This window comes from Parasteatoda tepidariorum, chromosome 1 (assembly GCF_982258835.1).
Source record: "Parasteatoda tepidariorum strain Cologne lab strain chromosome 1, Ptep-v5.0, whole genome shotgun sequence".
Classification (NCBI taxonomy): Eukaryota; Metazoa; Arthropoda; class Arachnida; order Araneae; family Theridiidae; genus Parasteatoda; species Parasteatoda tepidariorum.
The window spans coordinates 64,637,688-64,651,602 of NC_141755.1; the positions used below are offsets into that span (position 1 = coordinate 64,637,688).

A 13,915-nucleotide genomic window follows, 5' to 3' on the forward strand; every position below is an offset into this window, starting at 1 on the left:
CTAAAGTGAAGTTAATTTAGCATTTAATACTATTTACTTTCGTTTAAAAGTTTTTTATTAACTTAATAAAAAAAATATTAGATTTCCTTAATACTTTTTTTCAACATTTCTACTGTTTGTATTAAAATATTAACAGTAGGAAATTCATTAGTTAACATGTTGTTAACATTTAAAGTTGTAATTAAATGGTTTGAATAATTATTAAAAAAACTTAATATTTATTAGGATGAAGTAATCACTTTCTTCAGTTTCAATTTATGCTTTTCTTTTACATCGATGTTCGCAAATAACCGTACTGTTTAAAAAAAAGGGTGTTTTGTAAAATTAACTAATGGATGTCTTCGCAATATAAATGAATCACGTATTTCAGAAAGATAATTGCCCAAACTTATTCGATAAGACTTTTGTTAATAAATATTATTAATAGCCTTAACCATCAATTGCAATTGAGAAACGAGGCAATGGAAACAAGAGAAAAGGGGCATTTTCTTTGCCGTTTAATTTAAAATAACATTTAATGAAATTTCTCATTTCAGAAAGCAGTGATTTAAATATAGTGGTCATTTAAGCAAAACTAATACATCGCTCTAAGAATTAGATAAATTTATCTATTTTTCGTCCATTTCTTTTTCTTTGAGAAGAGATAAAGATATTTCAAATTTCGAGATAGATGTGATAGAATTTTTACTACTTGTATTACAACAACACTTTCTAAAGCAGAGAGCAAAATTTCTTTTTCATTAACTATTTCAAATATTTCAAACTGGCGAAATTTTTTTATATCTTTAAACGCCTTTTCACCTTATCGCTTTAGTGAAGCATAGAAGTGTTCCGATATCTTAAGACGATATTTTTCTATGCTACTTTCACTTTACCCTTCAAAACCATTGATTTTTGGAACATTGAAACTAGGGATATATCGATACTTGGCAATTTCTCGGTACTCGGTTATTACTCGTTATCTACTTAGGTTACCCGGGTATTACTCACTTATTACCCGAAACCGATACAATAATTTCTCTACCCGGTTTCCGTACCTGAATCCGACTTTTAGTCATAAGACCTATTCCAACTCCTACCAACTCCTATAACCAACTCACCAATTACCGTAACAGGCCCCTGGTACCGGGTATTTTGACCCGGATAATTTCACCGAGATCCAGTACAGGGAAACATTACTTTATGTTCTGCACAGCCATATTCAGATTTGTAGTAAACTTAAAACTATAGCCATATGCATGGAAAAATTATCAAATGAATGGTTCTAATGTAGTATATTTTGGTTTTATAAACTAATATTATGTCTAAGAAAAAAAAAAAAGATTACCATTATTATACAGTTTCACCGCTTTTAAAATTGAACATAAATAGAGAATTTCAGGAAATTATTCTTAATAATAGAAAGGTTTTAAATTGTGAATAAGAGTTTTGATGTAAATAATAATTAGACGGGTGAACAACATTTAACAATAAATTTAATTAAACAAAATAGGTAACAAAAGTAAACATCTCGAACATGACATTTCTATGCCATTACAATCCTGAGCACACCTAATACTAAAGTAAAATAATACAGTTCTTGTACGTTTTCCCTCTCAGGGGAAAAGTTTAATCATTCTCCCTTTCAATTTGAATTTCCCCCTTTTGCTTTTGCTCTGAATCTCACTGTAATAACCAAATAGAAGATATTATATGTGTCCTGTTTTTATTTTTATTTTTAACACACGCTTTTTTTAAAATTATTTAGTACTCTAATATTTCAAATTATTAGTACTCCAAACCTAAAAATACTGCATTTGATGCTGTGAGTTTATTGTAAATTGCACTAATATGTAGAATTTAAAACAATAACATCACTTTTTTCAAAATTAAATTTCTAGTTTGTTATAAAAATGCAAAATAAAAGCCTGTTTAATGAAATTAACAGAAATATTAATTTTTTAGGATCTCTTACTGATTGGTATGCATTTACGAGTTGCTGTGGCTGAAGTAGGTTTTGAAATTTTACTTGTTTGATATAGCTGCAAATTATATAACTTGTTCTCACATAAATGCAATTGTTTCCGAAAATGATTGTAATGAATAATTTGCGCTGGATTCATATATAATAGAAATCAATGTTATTTAAAGAGAGCCAATAAAAATGTATCATACATTTTGACACAAACCGGGAAAATGTTAAAATTACAACACATACGTACATTTTGAAATTAAACAAATAACTCGAAATTTAAAATGAATTCATGCTATATTTAAATTTTTTTACATTGAAACTTATCTGTGTGAATAAAATTAGAGTTTACTGTTTTAAAAAACTTCATTGGCTTCAAAAATATGCAGACGGCAATAATAGTCAATTTTAGAGTCAAAAGTCAAGAGATGGACTTATATTTCCATCTGCATATGAGTACAAATCAAATTTTTTATCAAGTAATAAGTAACAGCTTCTGTTTCTTGTGATTATTTATTCAAATAAAAATTTGTTTAATGAAATTAATTAAGAAGATTATAATGGTAAAGATGATTTGTTACATAAATTGGTTTCTTAAATAAAAACGTATTTCATAAAACGGTTATAATGTTTCATATATTAGAATAAATACCGACCTGATTGTGTGGTGGTCAGGGAGCTAAACTCACGTTAGAAAGGTCCTGGGTTTATATAATATATCGGACAAGACATGGATGTTATACAATATGGCAACCCTGAAAGAATGGCCAATAAATCTGCCTTACTGATGCCTGAATGACGAGTGTCAATCGGGTGGGCATAAATATTGCAATAAAAAATCGGTGGGAAATAAATATTACAATAAATGATAAAATTATAGAAAATAGTGTTAATTTTTTTCACTTACGAATGTTATATGTGTGATTCTCTTGTTACACAAAAGAAATCTTATTTATTGTTTCATTAATTTTGCACACTGTCAATTTTTCCTAATGCTTAGCAAATGCTTCCTTAAGCTTTTTTGGCAATGGTGGTTTATAAAAACAGTGTTTTAACCTTACACCGTAAAAAAGTTACATGATGTAAGGTTCGGAGACCTAGATGGCCATTTAATTAAGTGCAAGTTATTGACATTCGTATACCCAAGACACTATTAATGAATCAATGGATAAAAACACATTTGGACATTTTTAAAATTCAACTGAAGAGAATTAAGAACCATTCAGAATCAAACTGAAGAATTAGTTGAAATTAAAATCAAAACTTGAACAACATTACGAATCAACTGGAGCTACATAATGTGTGAAGCTTCAAAATGCTTGGAACAAAAGATTGGATGTTTTCCATGGAGTAAAAGGTCATGCATTGAAGACTTGTAATTGAAAACAAATGCTAATATATTTTTATTAAATTTTTCATTTTATTTAGTGTAATATGCATAATATATTTAAAAAAATGAATATTACAAAATTATGATATTCTTTTGTGCTAAACCTTTATTTTAAATCGTTACTTTTCATATCAGACTTGCACAATAATGCAGGTTTTTTAAAAATATAAATAATTTTGTATACTTATTCTTTTTATTGTTTTTTTTACTAATCCTTTTTTTTAGTATGATCCATTTTTGTTATTACAAACGGATGAAGATGGAGAATTGCAAATGTCAGGACCTTTTACTGATGTGTTTGAATTGATACAGAATAAGCTAAATTTTACGTAAGTGCATTCAAATAAATAAGATGTTCAAAAATTGATATATAATATAAATAAGAACACTACTATATAAATAGATAATAAAGCTAAAATAATCCTAGTTTTTCCTATTATTTTTTATTTGTTGCCTTTATCGGTGGCTTTATTATTTCTTTATATAAAAGTATATTTTATTGAATATAAGTGGCATGATGTGTTTTTATAAAATAAACAAATTTTTATTTTCTAAAACTTTTTTTGCTTGTCCCCATCTATTTGAGTGTCTTACATTAAGAATTAAAATCATTTCAAGTTTTTACTTCTGAGACTCCGTGGAATGATTTTGAATTTCTTTTTTCAGCTTATTATAACTTATGAAGTGTGTACATTTTGTATTAAAATTAATTTAAAAAAAAGATTTATAATTTGAAGGTTGCATCAAAAGGAAAAAAACTAAAAATATACCATTGTTGAATCTAAAATAACCACCATTTTATTTCTTCAAAGAATTTATCAGCCTTCAATTATAAAAAACATGTATACATTGATTATTCCATCATATTGAAGAAGAATTGATATTTTTTGAGATTTAGTTATGACATGAAATGATAAAATCGACCCAGAATGTCACGAATGAAGTAATATTTTTCATTCAATATTTAATTATTGCCATAACCAGCCATTATCTGAACAATATTGAGATCACATTGAATCTTTATCCAATAAATTTATTTTCACCTCTCAATAATTAATCTATTTATTATAATTAATCAATATATAATCTTCAATCTATATATAATTTATAATTTATATATAACATTTACAAAGATTTAAAGAAGGAATTACTTTTTTTTAAAAAAGTTTGCTTTATGCTGCATAGAAAAAAATAAAATTATAACACTTCATTAGTTTTATACACTATTTCCATTTATTAATGTGTTTTTTTTCCTTCATTTTTTAATATTTTTCTATTTGTTGATTTGTTTTTACAATATGCATATAATATTTTTAAATTAGCGCGTATAATTAACAACAAATATTAAAATATAGCATAAAAATGATTTAAAAAAATAAAAACCTTCTTTATTACCGTAAAATATTTAACATTGTTGGTTGCTTTTTTTTCAAAAAAGGAAAAAAATATCCATGTTTTATTAAATATTAGCAGAAATAACTAAAAGTTAGCCTTTTTTTCAAATATGACACCTAAGTTTGAGAAAACTTCTCCTCTCTCATAACTTACAAATTAACTGGAAAATTTAGTTTAGAAATGATTGTTTCATATTAAGTGGCAATAAGTATTTAAATAATTTTGAACTTTTGAATTTGACTAATTGATAGTGTCGCCATCTTCTGAAAAATACTTTACACAATTGATGCTTATGTCTGATCGCGACTGTTTTGACCAATTCAATAGCGTTTAGAAGTGAGCTAACTCAAATATTTACAAGTTTTAAAAATTCCAAACACTATTAGTATACTTTTTTTCAACTGTCCGTAATAGTCACATAATCATTATAATGTTAGTATCTTTATCTGTTGCCATAAAATCGAGATTAAAATTATCTAAAATTATTTTAATTATTTTAAGAAATTGGGAGCTCATGGTTTTCTAACCAATTCAGTAATTGATTAATTCAATTAAATGTAGACCAAACATTTTAGGAAAAAATTAAAAACAATGATATTATTTTTGAAATTTTATTTCAAAATTTTAATTTACGAAGTTTTTAATTGGTTCGGAGTAAATTTTATTAATATATTTTTCTGCGTAGCAGTTTTAAGATAATTTTTTACTTACACTGCATGAAAGCGAAATAACAATAGTTCTATCTATAGTTGAATATATTTATATTATTTAGCTCTTTTATTCATTTATTATAATATAAGGTGTCTATGTTAGGGTTAGAGTTTAAATTAGTATTTTTTCCGGTTGTATATACTTGCATTGATAATTTACAGGAACTGATTAAATATATATTTTTGTAGTTCTCGTTCACGATTTTTAACAAACTTTATACTACTGGCACTCTACAAAAGCGCAATTTCATCTTCGATTGATACAGATTCCCTCCCCGCCTATTTCACGAGATCTTCTCATCCAAGTAAATCATGTATCATTCAGAGTGTACGTAAAATTGAGAGGCCGTATATATATATATATATATTTTTTTTTACTGCAGTTTCCAATTTACAGATTAGTGGCAACTTTTTATTTTGAATTTCATTAACTTTCTAAACTAAATTAGCAGACTTTACAAATCTCACTCTTTAAAGTTCACAATTAGGAGAACGATTATTAAACGTTAAAATAGTTTGATATGTACATTCAGTTTGGAGATCATCACTTTCTTTAAGCCTATTCGGATATTGTGAGTTGCTACTGGTGCTATAGTCTGCGCTTTATTTAAATTTTTAATTTGAATTTCATTAACTTTCTAAACTAAATTAACAGGCTTTACAAATCTAACACTTTAAAGTTCACAATTAGGAGAACGATTATTAAACGAGAAAATTGTTTGATCTGTGCATTCAGTTTGGAGATCATCACTTTCAGCAAGCCTATTCGGATATTGTGAGCTACTACTGGTGCTATAGTCTGCGCTTTATTTAAATTTTTAATTTGAATTTCATTAACTTTCTGAACTAAATTAACAGGCTTTACAAATCTAACACTTTAAAGTTCACAATTAGGAGAGCGATTATTAAACGTGAAAATTGTTTGATCTGTGCATTCAGTTTGGAGATCATCACTTTCAGCAAGCCTATTCGGATATTGTGAATGCTGCTGTAGTCTGCGCTTTATTTTAATTTTTAGTTTGAATTTCATTAACTTTCTAAACTGAATTAACAGACTTTACAAATATAACACCTTAAATTTCACAATCAGGAGAACGATTATTAAACGTGAAAATTGTTTGATATGTGCATTCAGTTTGGAGATCATCATTTTCAGCAAGCCTATTCGGATATTGTGAATGGTGCTGTAGTCTGCGCTTTATTTAAATTTTTAATTTGAATTTCATTAACTTTCCAAACTAAATTAACAGGCTTTACAAATCTAACACTTTAAAGTTCACAATTAGGAGAACGATTATTAAACGTGAAAATTGTTTGATCTGTACATTCAGTTTGGAGAACATCACTTTCAGTAAGCCTATTCGGATATTGTGAATGGTGCTGTAGTCTGCGCTTTATTTAAATTTTTAATTTGAATTTCATTAACTTTCGAAACTAAATTAACAGGCTTTACAAATCTAACACTTTAAAGTTCACAATTAGGAGAACGATTATTAAACGTGAAAATTGTTTGATCTGTGCATTCAGTTTGGAGATCATCACTTTCAGCAAGCCTATTCGGATATTGTGAGCTACTACTGGTGCTGTAGTCTGCGCTTTATTTAAATTTTTAATTTGAATTTCATTAACTTTCGAAACTAAATTAACAGGCTTTACAAATCTAACACTTTAAAGTTCACAATTAGGAGAACGATTATTAAACGTGAAAATTGTTTGATCTGTGCATTCAGTATGGAGATCATCACTTTCAGCAAGCCTATTCGGATATTGTGAATGGTGCTGTAGTCTGCGCTTTATTTTAATTTTTAGTTTGAATTTCATTAACTTTCTAAACTGAATTAACAGACTTTACAAATATAACACCTTAAATTTCACAATCAGGAGAACGATTATTAAACGTGAAAATTGTTTGATATGTGCATTCAGTTTGGAGATCATCACTTTCAGCAAGCCTATTCGGATATTGTGAATGGTGCTGTAGTCTGCGCTTTATTTAAATTTTTAATTTGAATTTCATTAACTTTCGAAACTAAATTAACAGGCTTTACAAATCTAACACTTTAAAGTTCACAATTAGGAGAACGATTATTAAACGTGAAAATTGTTTGATCTGTGCATTCAGTTTGGAGATCATCACTTTCAGCAAGCCTATTCGGATATTGTGAATGGTGCTGTAGTCTGCGCTTTATTTAAATTTTTAATTTGAATTTCATTAACTTTCTAAACTAAATTAACAGGCTTTACAAATCTAACACTTTAAAGTTCACAATTAGGAGAACGATTATTAAACGAGAAAATTGTTTGATCTGTGCATTCAGTTTGGAGATCATCACTTTCAGCAAGCCTATTCGGATATTGTGAGCTACTACTGGTGCTATAGTCTGCGCTTTATTTAAATTTTTAATTTGAATTTCATTAACTTTCTGAACTAAATTAACAGGCTTTACAAATCTAACACTTTAAAGTTCACAATTAGGAGAGCGATTATTAAACGTGAAAATTGTTTGATCTGTGCATTCAGTTTGGAGATCATCACTTTCAGCAAGCCTATTCGGATATTGTGAATGCTGCTGTAGTCTGCGCTTTATTTTAATTTTTAGTTTGAATTTCATTAACTTTCTAAACTGAATTAACAGACTTTACAAATATAACACCTTAAATTTCACAATCAGGAGAACGATTATTAAACGTGAAAATTGTTTGATATGTGCATTCAGTTTGGAGATCATCACTTTCAGCAAGCCTATTCGGATATTGTGAATGGTGCTGTAGTCTACGCTTTATTTAAATTTTTAATTTGAATTTCATTAACTTTCCAAACTAAATTAACAGGCTTTACAAATCTAACACTTTAAAGTTCACAATTAGGAGAACGATTATTAAACGTGAAAATTGTTTGATCTGTACATTCAGTTTGGAGAACATCACTTTCAGTAAGCCTATTCGGATATTGTGAATGGTGCTGTAGTCTGCGCTTTATTTAAATTTTTAATTTGAATTTCATTAACTTTCGAAACTAAATTAACAGGCTTTACAAATCTAACACTTTAAAGTTCACAATTAGGAGAACGATTATTAAACGTGAAAATTGTTTGATCTGTGCATTCAGTTTGGAGATCATCACTTTCAGCAAGCCTATTCGGATATTGTGAGCTACTACTGGTGCTGTAGTCTGCGCTTTATTTAAATTTTTAATTTGAATTTCATTAACTTTCGAAACTAAATTAACAGGCTTTACAAATCTAACACTTTAAAGTTCACAATTAGGAGAACGATTATTAAACGTGAAAATTGTTTGATCTGTGCATTCAGTATGGAGATCATCACTTTCAGCAAGCCTATTCGGATATTGTGAATGGTGCTGTAGTCTGCGCTTTATTTTAATTTTTAGTTTGAATTTCATTAACTTTCTAAACTGAATTAACAGACTTTACAAATATAACACCTTAAATTTCACAATCAGGAGAACGATTATTAAACGTGAAAATTGTTTGATATGTGCATTCAGTTTGGAGATCATCACTTTCAGCAAGCCTATTCGGATATTGTGAATGGTGCTGTAGTCTGCGCTTTATTTAAATTTTTAATTTGAATTTCATTAACTTTCGAAACTAAATTAACAGGCTTTACAAATCTAACACTTTAAAGTTCACAATTAGGAGAACGATTATTAAACGTGAAAATTGTTTGATCTGTGCATTCAGTTTGGAGATCATCACTTTCAGCAAGCCTATTCGGATATTGTGAATGGTGCTGTAGTCTGCGCTTTATTTAAATTTTTAATTTGAATTTCATTAACTTTCGAAACAAAATTAACAGGCTTTACAAATCTAACACTTTAAAGTTCACAATTAGGAGAACGATTATTAAACGTGAAAATTGTTCGATCTGTACATTCAGTTTGGAGAACATCACTTTCAGTAAGCCTATTCGGATATTGTGAGCTACTACTGGTGCTATAGTCTGCGCTTTATTTAAATGTTTAATTTGAATTTCATTAACTTTCTGAACTAAATTAACAGGCTTTACAAATCTAACACTTTAAAGTTCACAATTAGGAGAGCGATTATTAAACGTGAAAATTGTTTGATCTGTGCATTCAGTATGGAGATCATCACTATCAGCAAGCCTATTCGGATATTGAGAATGGTGCTGTAGTCTGCGCTTTATTTTAATTTTTAGTTTGAATTTCATTAACTTTCTAAACTGAATTAACAGACTTTACAAATATAACACCTTAAATTTCACAATCAGGAGAACGATTATTAAACGTGAAAATTGTTTGATATGTGCATTCAGTTTGGAGATCATCACTTTCAGCAAGCCTATTCGGATATTGTGAATGGTGCTGTAGTCTGCGCTTTATTTAAATTTTTAATTTGAATTTCATTAACTTTCGAAACAAAATTAACAGGCTTTACAAATCTAACACTTTAAAGTTCACAATTAGGAGAACGATTATTAAACGTGAAAATTGTTTGATCTGTACATTCAGTTTGGAGAACATCACTTTCAGTAAGCCTATTCGGATATTGTGAGCTACTACTGGTGCTATAGTCTGCGCTTTATTTAAATGTTTAATTTGAATTTCATTAACTTTCTGAACTAAATTAACAGGCTTTACAAATCTAACACTTTAAAGTTCACAATTAGGAGAGCGATTATTAAACGTGAAAATTGTTTGATCTGTGCATTCAGTATGGAGATCATCACTATCAGCAAGCCTATTCGGATATTGAGAATGGTGCTGTAGTCTGCGCTTTATTTTAATTTTTAGTTTGAATTTCATTAACTTTCTAAACTGAATTAACAGACTTTACAAATATAACACCTTAAATTTCACAATCAGGAGAACGATTATTAAACGTGTAAATTGTTTGATATGTGCATTCAGTTTGGAGATCATCACTTTCAGCAAGCCTATTCGGATATTGTGAATGGTGCTGTAGTCTGCGCTTTATTTAAATTTTTAATTTGAATTTCATTAACTTTCGAAACTAAATTAACAGGCTTTACAAATCTAACACTTTAAAGTTCACAATTAGGAGAACGATTATTAAACGTGAAAATTGTTTGATCTGTGCATTCAGTTTGGAGATCATCACTTTCAGCAAGCCTATTCGGATATTGTGAATGGTGCTGTAGTCTGCGCTTTATTTAAATTTTTAATTTGAATTTCATTAACTTTCGAAACAAAATTAACAGGCTTTACAAATCTAACACTTTAAAGTTCACAATTAGGAGAACGATTATTAAACGTGAAAATTGTTTGATCTGTACATTCAGTTTGGAGAACATCACTTTCAGTAAGCCTATTCGGATATTGTGAGCTACTACTGGTGCTATAGTCTGCGCTTTATTTAAATGTTTAATTTGAATTTCATTAACTTTCTGAACTAAATTAACAGGCTTTACAAATCTAACACTTTAAAGTTCACAATTAGGAGAGCGATTATTAAACGTGAAAATTGTTTGATCTGTGCATTCAGTATGGAGATCATCACTATCAGCAAGCCTATTCGGATATTGAGAATGGTGCTGTAGTCTGCGCTTTATTTTAATTTTTAGTTTGAATTTCATTAACTTTCTAAACTGAATTAACAGACTTTACAAATATAACACCTTAAATTTCACAATCAGGAGAACGATTATTAAACGTGTAAATTGTTTGATATGTGCATTCAGTTTGGAGATCATCACTTTCAGCAAGCCTATTCGGATATTGTGAATGGTGCTGTAGTCTGCGCTTTATTTAAATTTTTAATTTGAATTTCATTAACTTTCGAAACTAAATTAACAGGCTTTACAAATCTAACACTTTAAAGTTCACAATTAGGAGAACGATTATTAAACGTGAAAATTGTTTGATCTGTACATTCAGTTTGGAGAACATCACTTTCAGTAAGCCTATTCGGATATTGTGAGCTACTACTGGTGCTATAGTCTGCGCTTTATTTAAATGTTTAATTTGAATTTCATTAACTTTCTGAACTAAATTAACAGGCTTTACAAATCTAACACTTTAAAGTTCACAATTAGGAGAGCGATTATTAAACGTGAAAATTGTTTGATCTGTGCATTCAGTATGGAGATCATCACTATCAGCAAGCCTATTCGGATATTGAGAATGGTGCTGTAGTCTGCGCTTTATTTTAATTTTTAGTTTGAATTTCATTAACTTTCTAAACTGAATTAACAGACTTTACAAATATAACACCTTAAATTTCACAATCAGGAGAACGATTATTAAACGTGTAAATTGTTTGATATGTGCATTCAGTTTGGAGATCATCACTTTCAGCAAGCCTATTCGGATATTGTGAATGGTGCTGTAGTCTGCGCTTTATTTAAATTTTTAATTTGAATTTCATTAACTTTCGAAACAAAATTAACAGGCTTTACAAATCTAACACTTTAAAGTTCACAATTAGGAGAACGATTATTAAACGTGAAAATTGTTTGATCTGTACATTCAGTTTGGAGAACATCACTTTCAGTAAGCCTATTCGGATATTGTGAGCTACTACTGGTGCTATAGTCTGCGCTTTATTTAAATGTTTAATTTGAATTTCATTAACTTTCTGAACTAAATTAACAGGCTTTACAAATCTAACACTTTAAAGTTCACAATTAGGAGAGCGATTATTAAACGTGAAAATTGTTTGATCTGTGCATTCAGTATGGAGATCATCACTATCAGCAAGCTTATTCGGATATTGAGAATGGTGCTGTAGTCTGCGCTTTATTTTAATTTTTAGTTTGAATTTCATTAACTTTCTAAACTGAATTAACAGACTTTACAAATATAACACCTTAAATTTCACAATCAGGAGAACGATTATTAAACGTGAAAATTGTTTGATATGTGCATTCAGTTTGGAGATCATCACTTTCAGTAAGCCTATTCGGATATTGTGAATGGTGTTGTAGTCTGCGATTTATTTTAAACAAGATTTGCTTTAGGGCGAAAATTTTAATTGAAATCTTGTAACTGTCTCAATCAATTTGGTAGATTTAAGCAGAAATGGTATAAGTATGTGATACAATGCTTTTTACTATTTTGCTATTTAAAATGTAATTCATTCTCAATGTAGGTACTCATTGCATCGAGCTAAAGGAGACTCGTGGGGTATTCAAACGAATAGCGGATGGACAGGTATGCTTGGAATGGTGGAAAGGGACGTAAGTTATTTTTATAAATAAAAATTTGTTTTTATTATGAGGTTGCAACAATATATAGAAGACATTTAATTTTATTTTTGATTGAGAAATTTTAAATGGTGAATTGCTCAGCGTATATTTGATAAGTGTATTAAAAGTTTAAATATTTTTTTAATTGAAATACAAAGCTTTTAAATATAAATATTAACGCTGTTAATGTTAGATTAATGGTAATCTAAATATTCTTTATACCCGGAGCGAAAGTATTGTTGTTTTTTTTAATAAATAGTGGATATTTAATTATTATACTATATGAAGAATTCAAAAAGATTTAACTATTTCTCGCAACTATTTTTCGTTGCTGAGTTTTAAACTTACATTGACAAATTTTAAACACATCTAACAAGCTTTTCTTAAGATTTATACATGTTCTTATAAAATGGCTACGGAAAATCTTCCCATAAAGCATCAGAAACGAAAAATTTAATGTGGAAATATCACTTGATATATGACCATTTTTGTTCTGGGTATGTCTGATTTATGCTAATGCTGAAAAAAACTTCGATATATTGAAAGCGATATATCACGAACTTGTCTCAATAAGATATCGTTCTTGACCATACTTTCCTTTGAATGGTTTGGATTTTTATTTGCAACTACAATGGAGGAGCAGGCTTAAGTCAAAGTTCAAATATTTTATTTTGATAATTTTGAATCAGAAAAATGTTAAAATGTTAATTTTTTAAAAGATTTTTCTGACAAAAAAAAAATAAAAAACATACTTATATTTAAAAAATAAATGTTTTTAAGTTGTTTATATAATTTGTTTTCATATTTAAATATTGCTAATGCATCATATGACAAACATAGACCAAATTCAAAAATATTTTAAGCATGATCATGGATCATAATTATATTTCTTATTCTTTCAAAGACAGTGATGTATTTTTTTGAAACACTCTTGTTTTTCAAAACAATAATATGATTAAATCAATCTCATTCACAAACATTTTTCAACTCTTCAACATTTACATAATATTAACAATAATTATTGTATGCTAAGTTTGTAACTAACATAATACATTAAGTACATTTATATTTTCCATTATTTTATGTGTTTTTACTAAATCAAAATTCGTTTCGACAAAAGACGTAGCAAGCACGCATGAAAAAAATATGGTAAAACTACCATACTGTATGGTATTGACATTTCTGATAAAAATTAGCATAATTCTGTTAAAAAATATACGGTTCTTAAACCATTAATTTGGTAATCTGGCTTTCAAAATTACAATTCTTATTAACAGA

General features: G+C 28.3%; 1 protein-coding gene across 1 annotated transcript in view; it reads left to right on the top strand.

Moving 5' to 3' along the window:
- The first annotated feature begins 1,950 nt into the window (after positions 1–1,950).
- The window catches only part of LOC139425496 (glutamate receptor ionotropic, kainate glr-3-like), a 38,383-nt gene continuing 26,418 nt past the window's right edge, over positions 1,951–13,915 (top strand). The window contains exons 1-3 of the mRNA XM_071180505.2: positions 1,951–1,989; positions 3,567–3,670; positions 12,541–12,628. Coding sequence (XP_071036606.2) covers positions 1,963–1,989; positions 3,567–3,670; positions 12,541–12,628 — 219 coding nt within the window. The 5' untranslated portion in view covers positions 1,951–1,962. The remainder of the gene's footprint in view (positions 1,990–3,566; positions 3,671–12,540; positions 12,629–13,915) is intronic.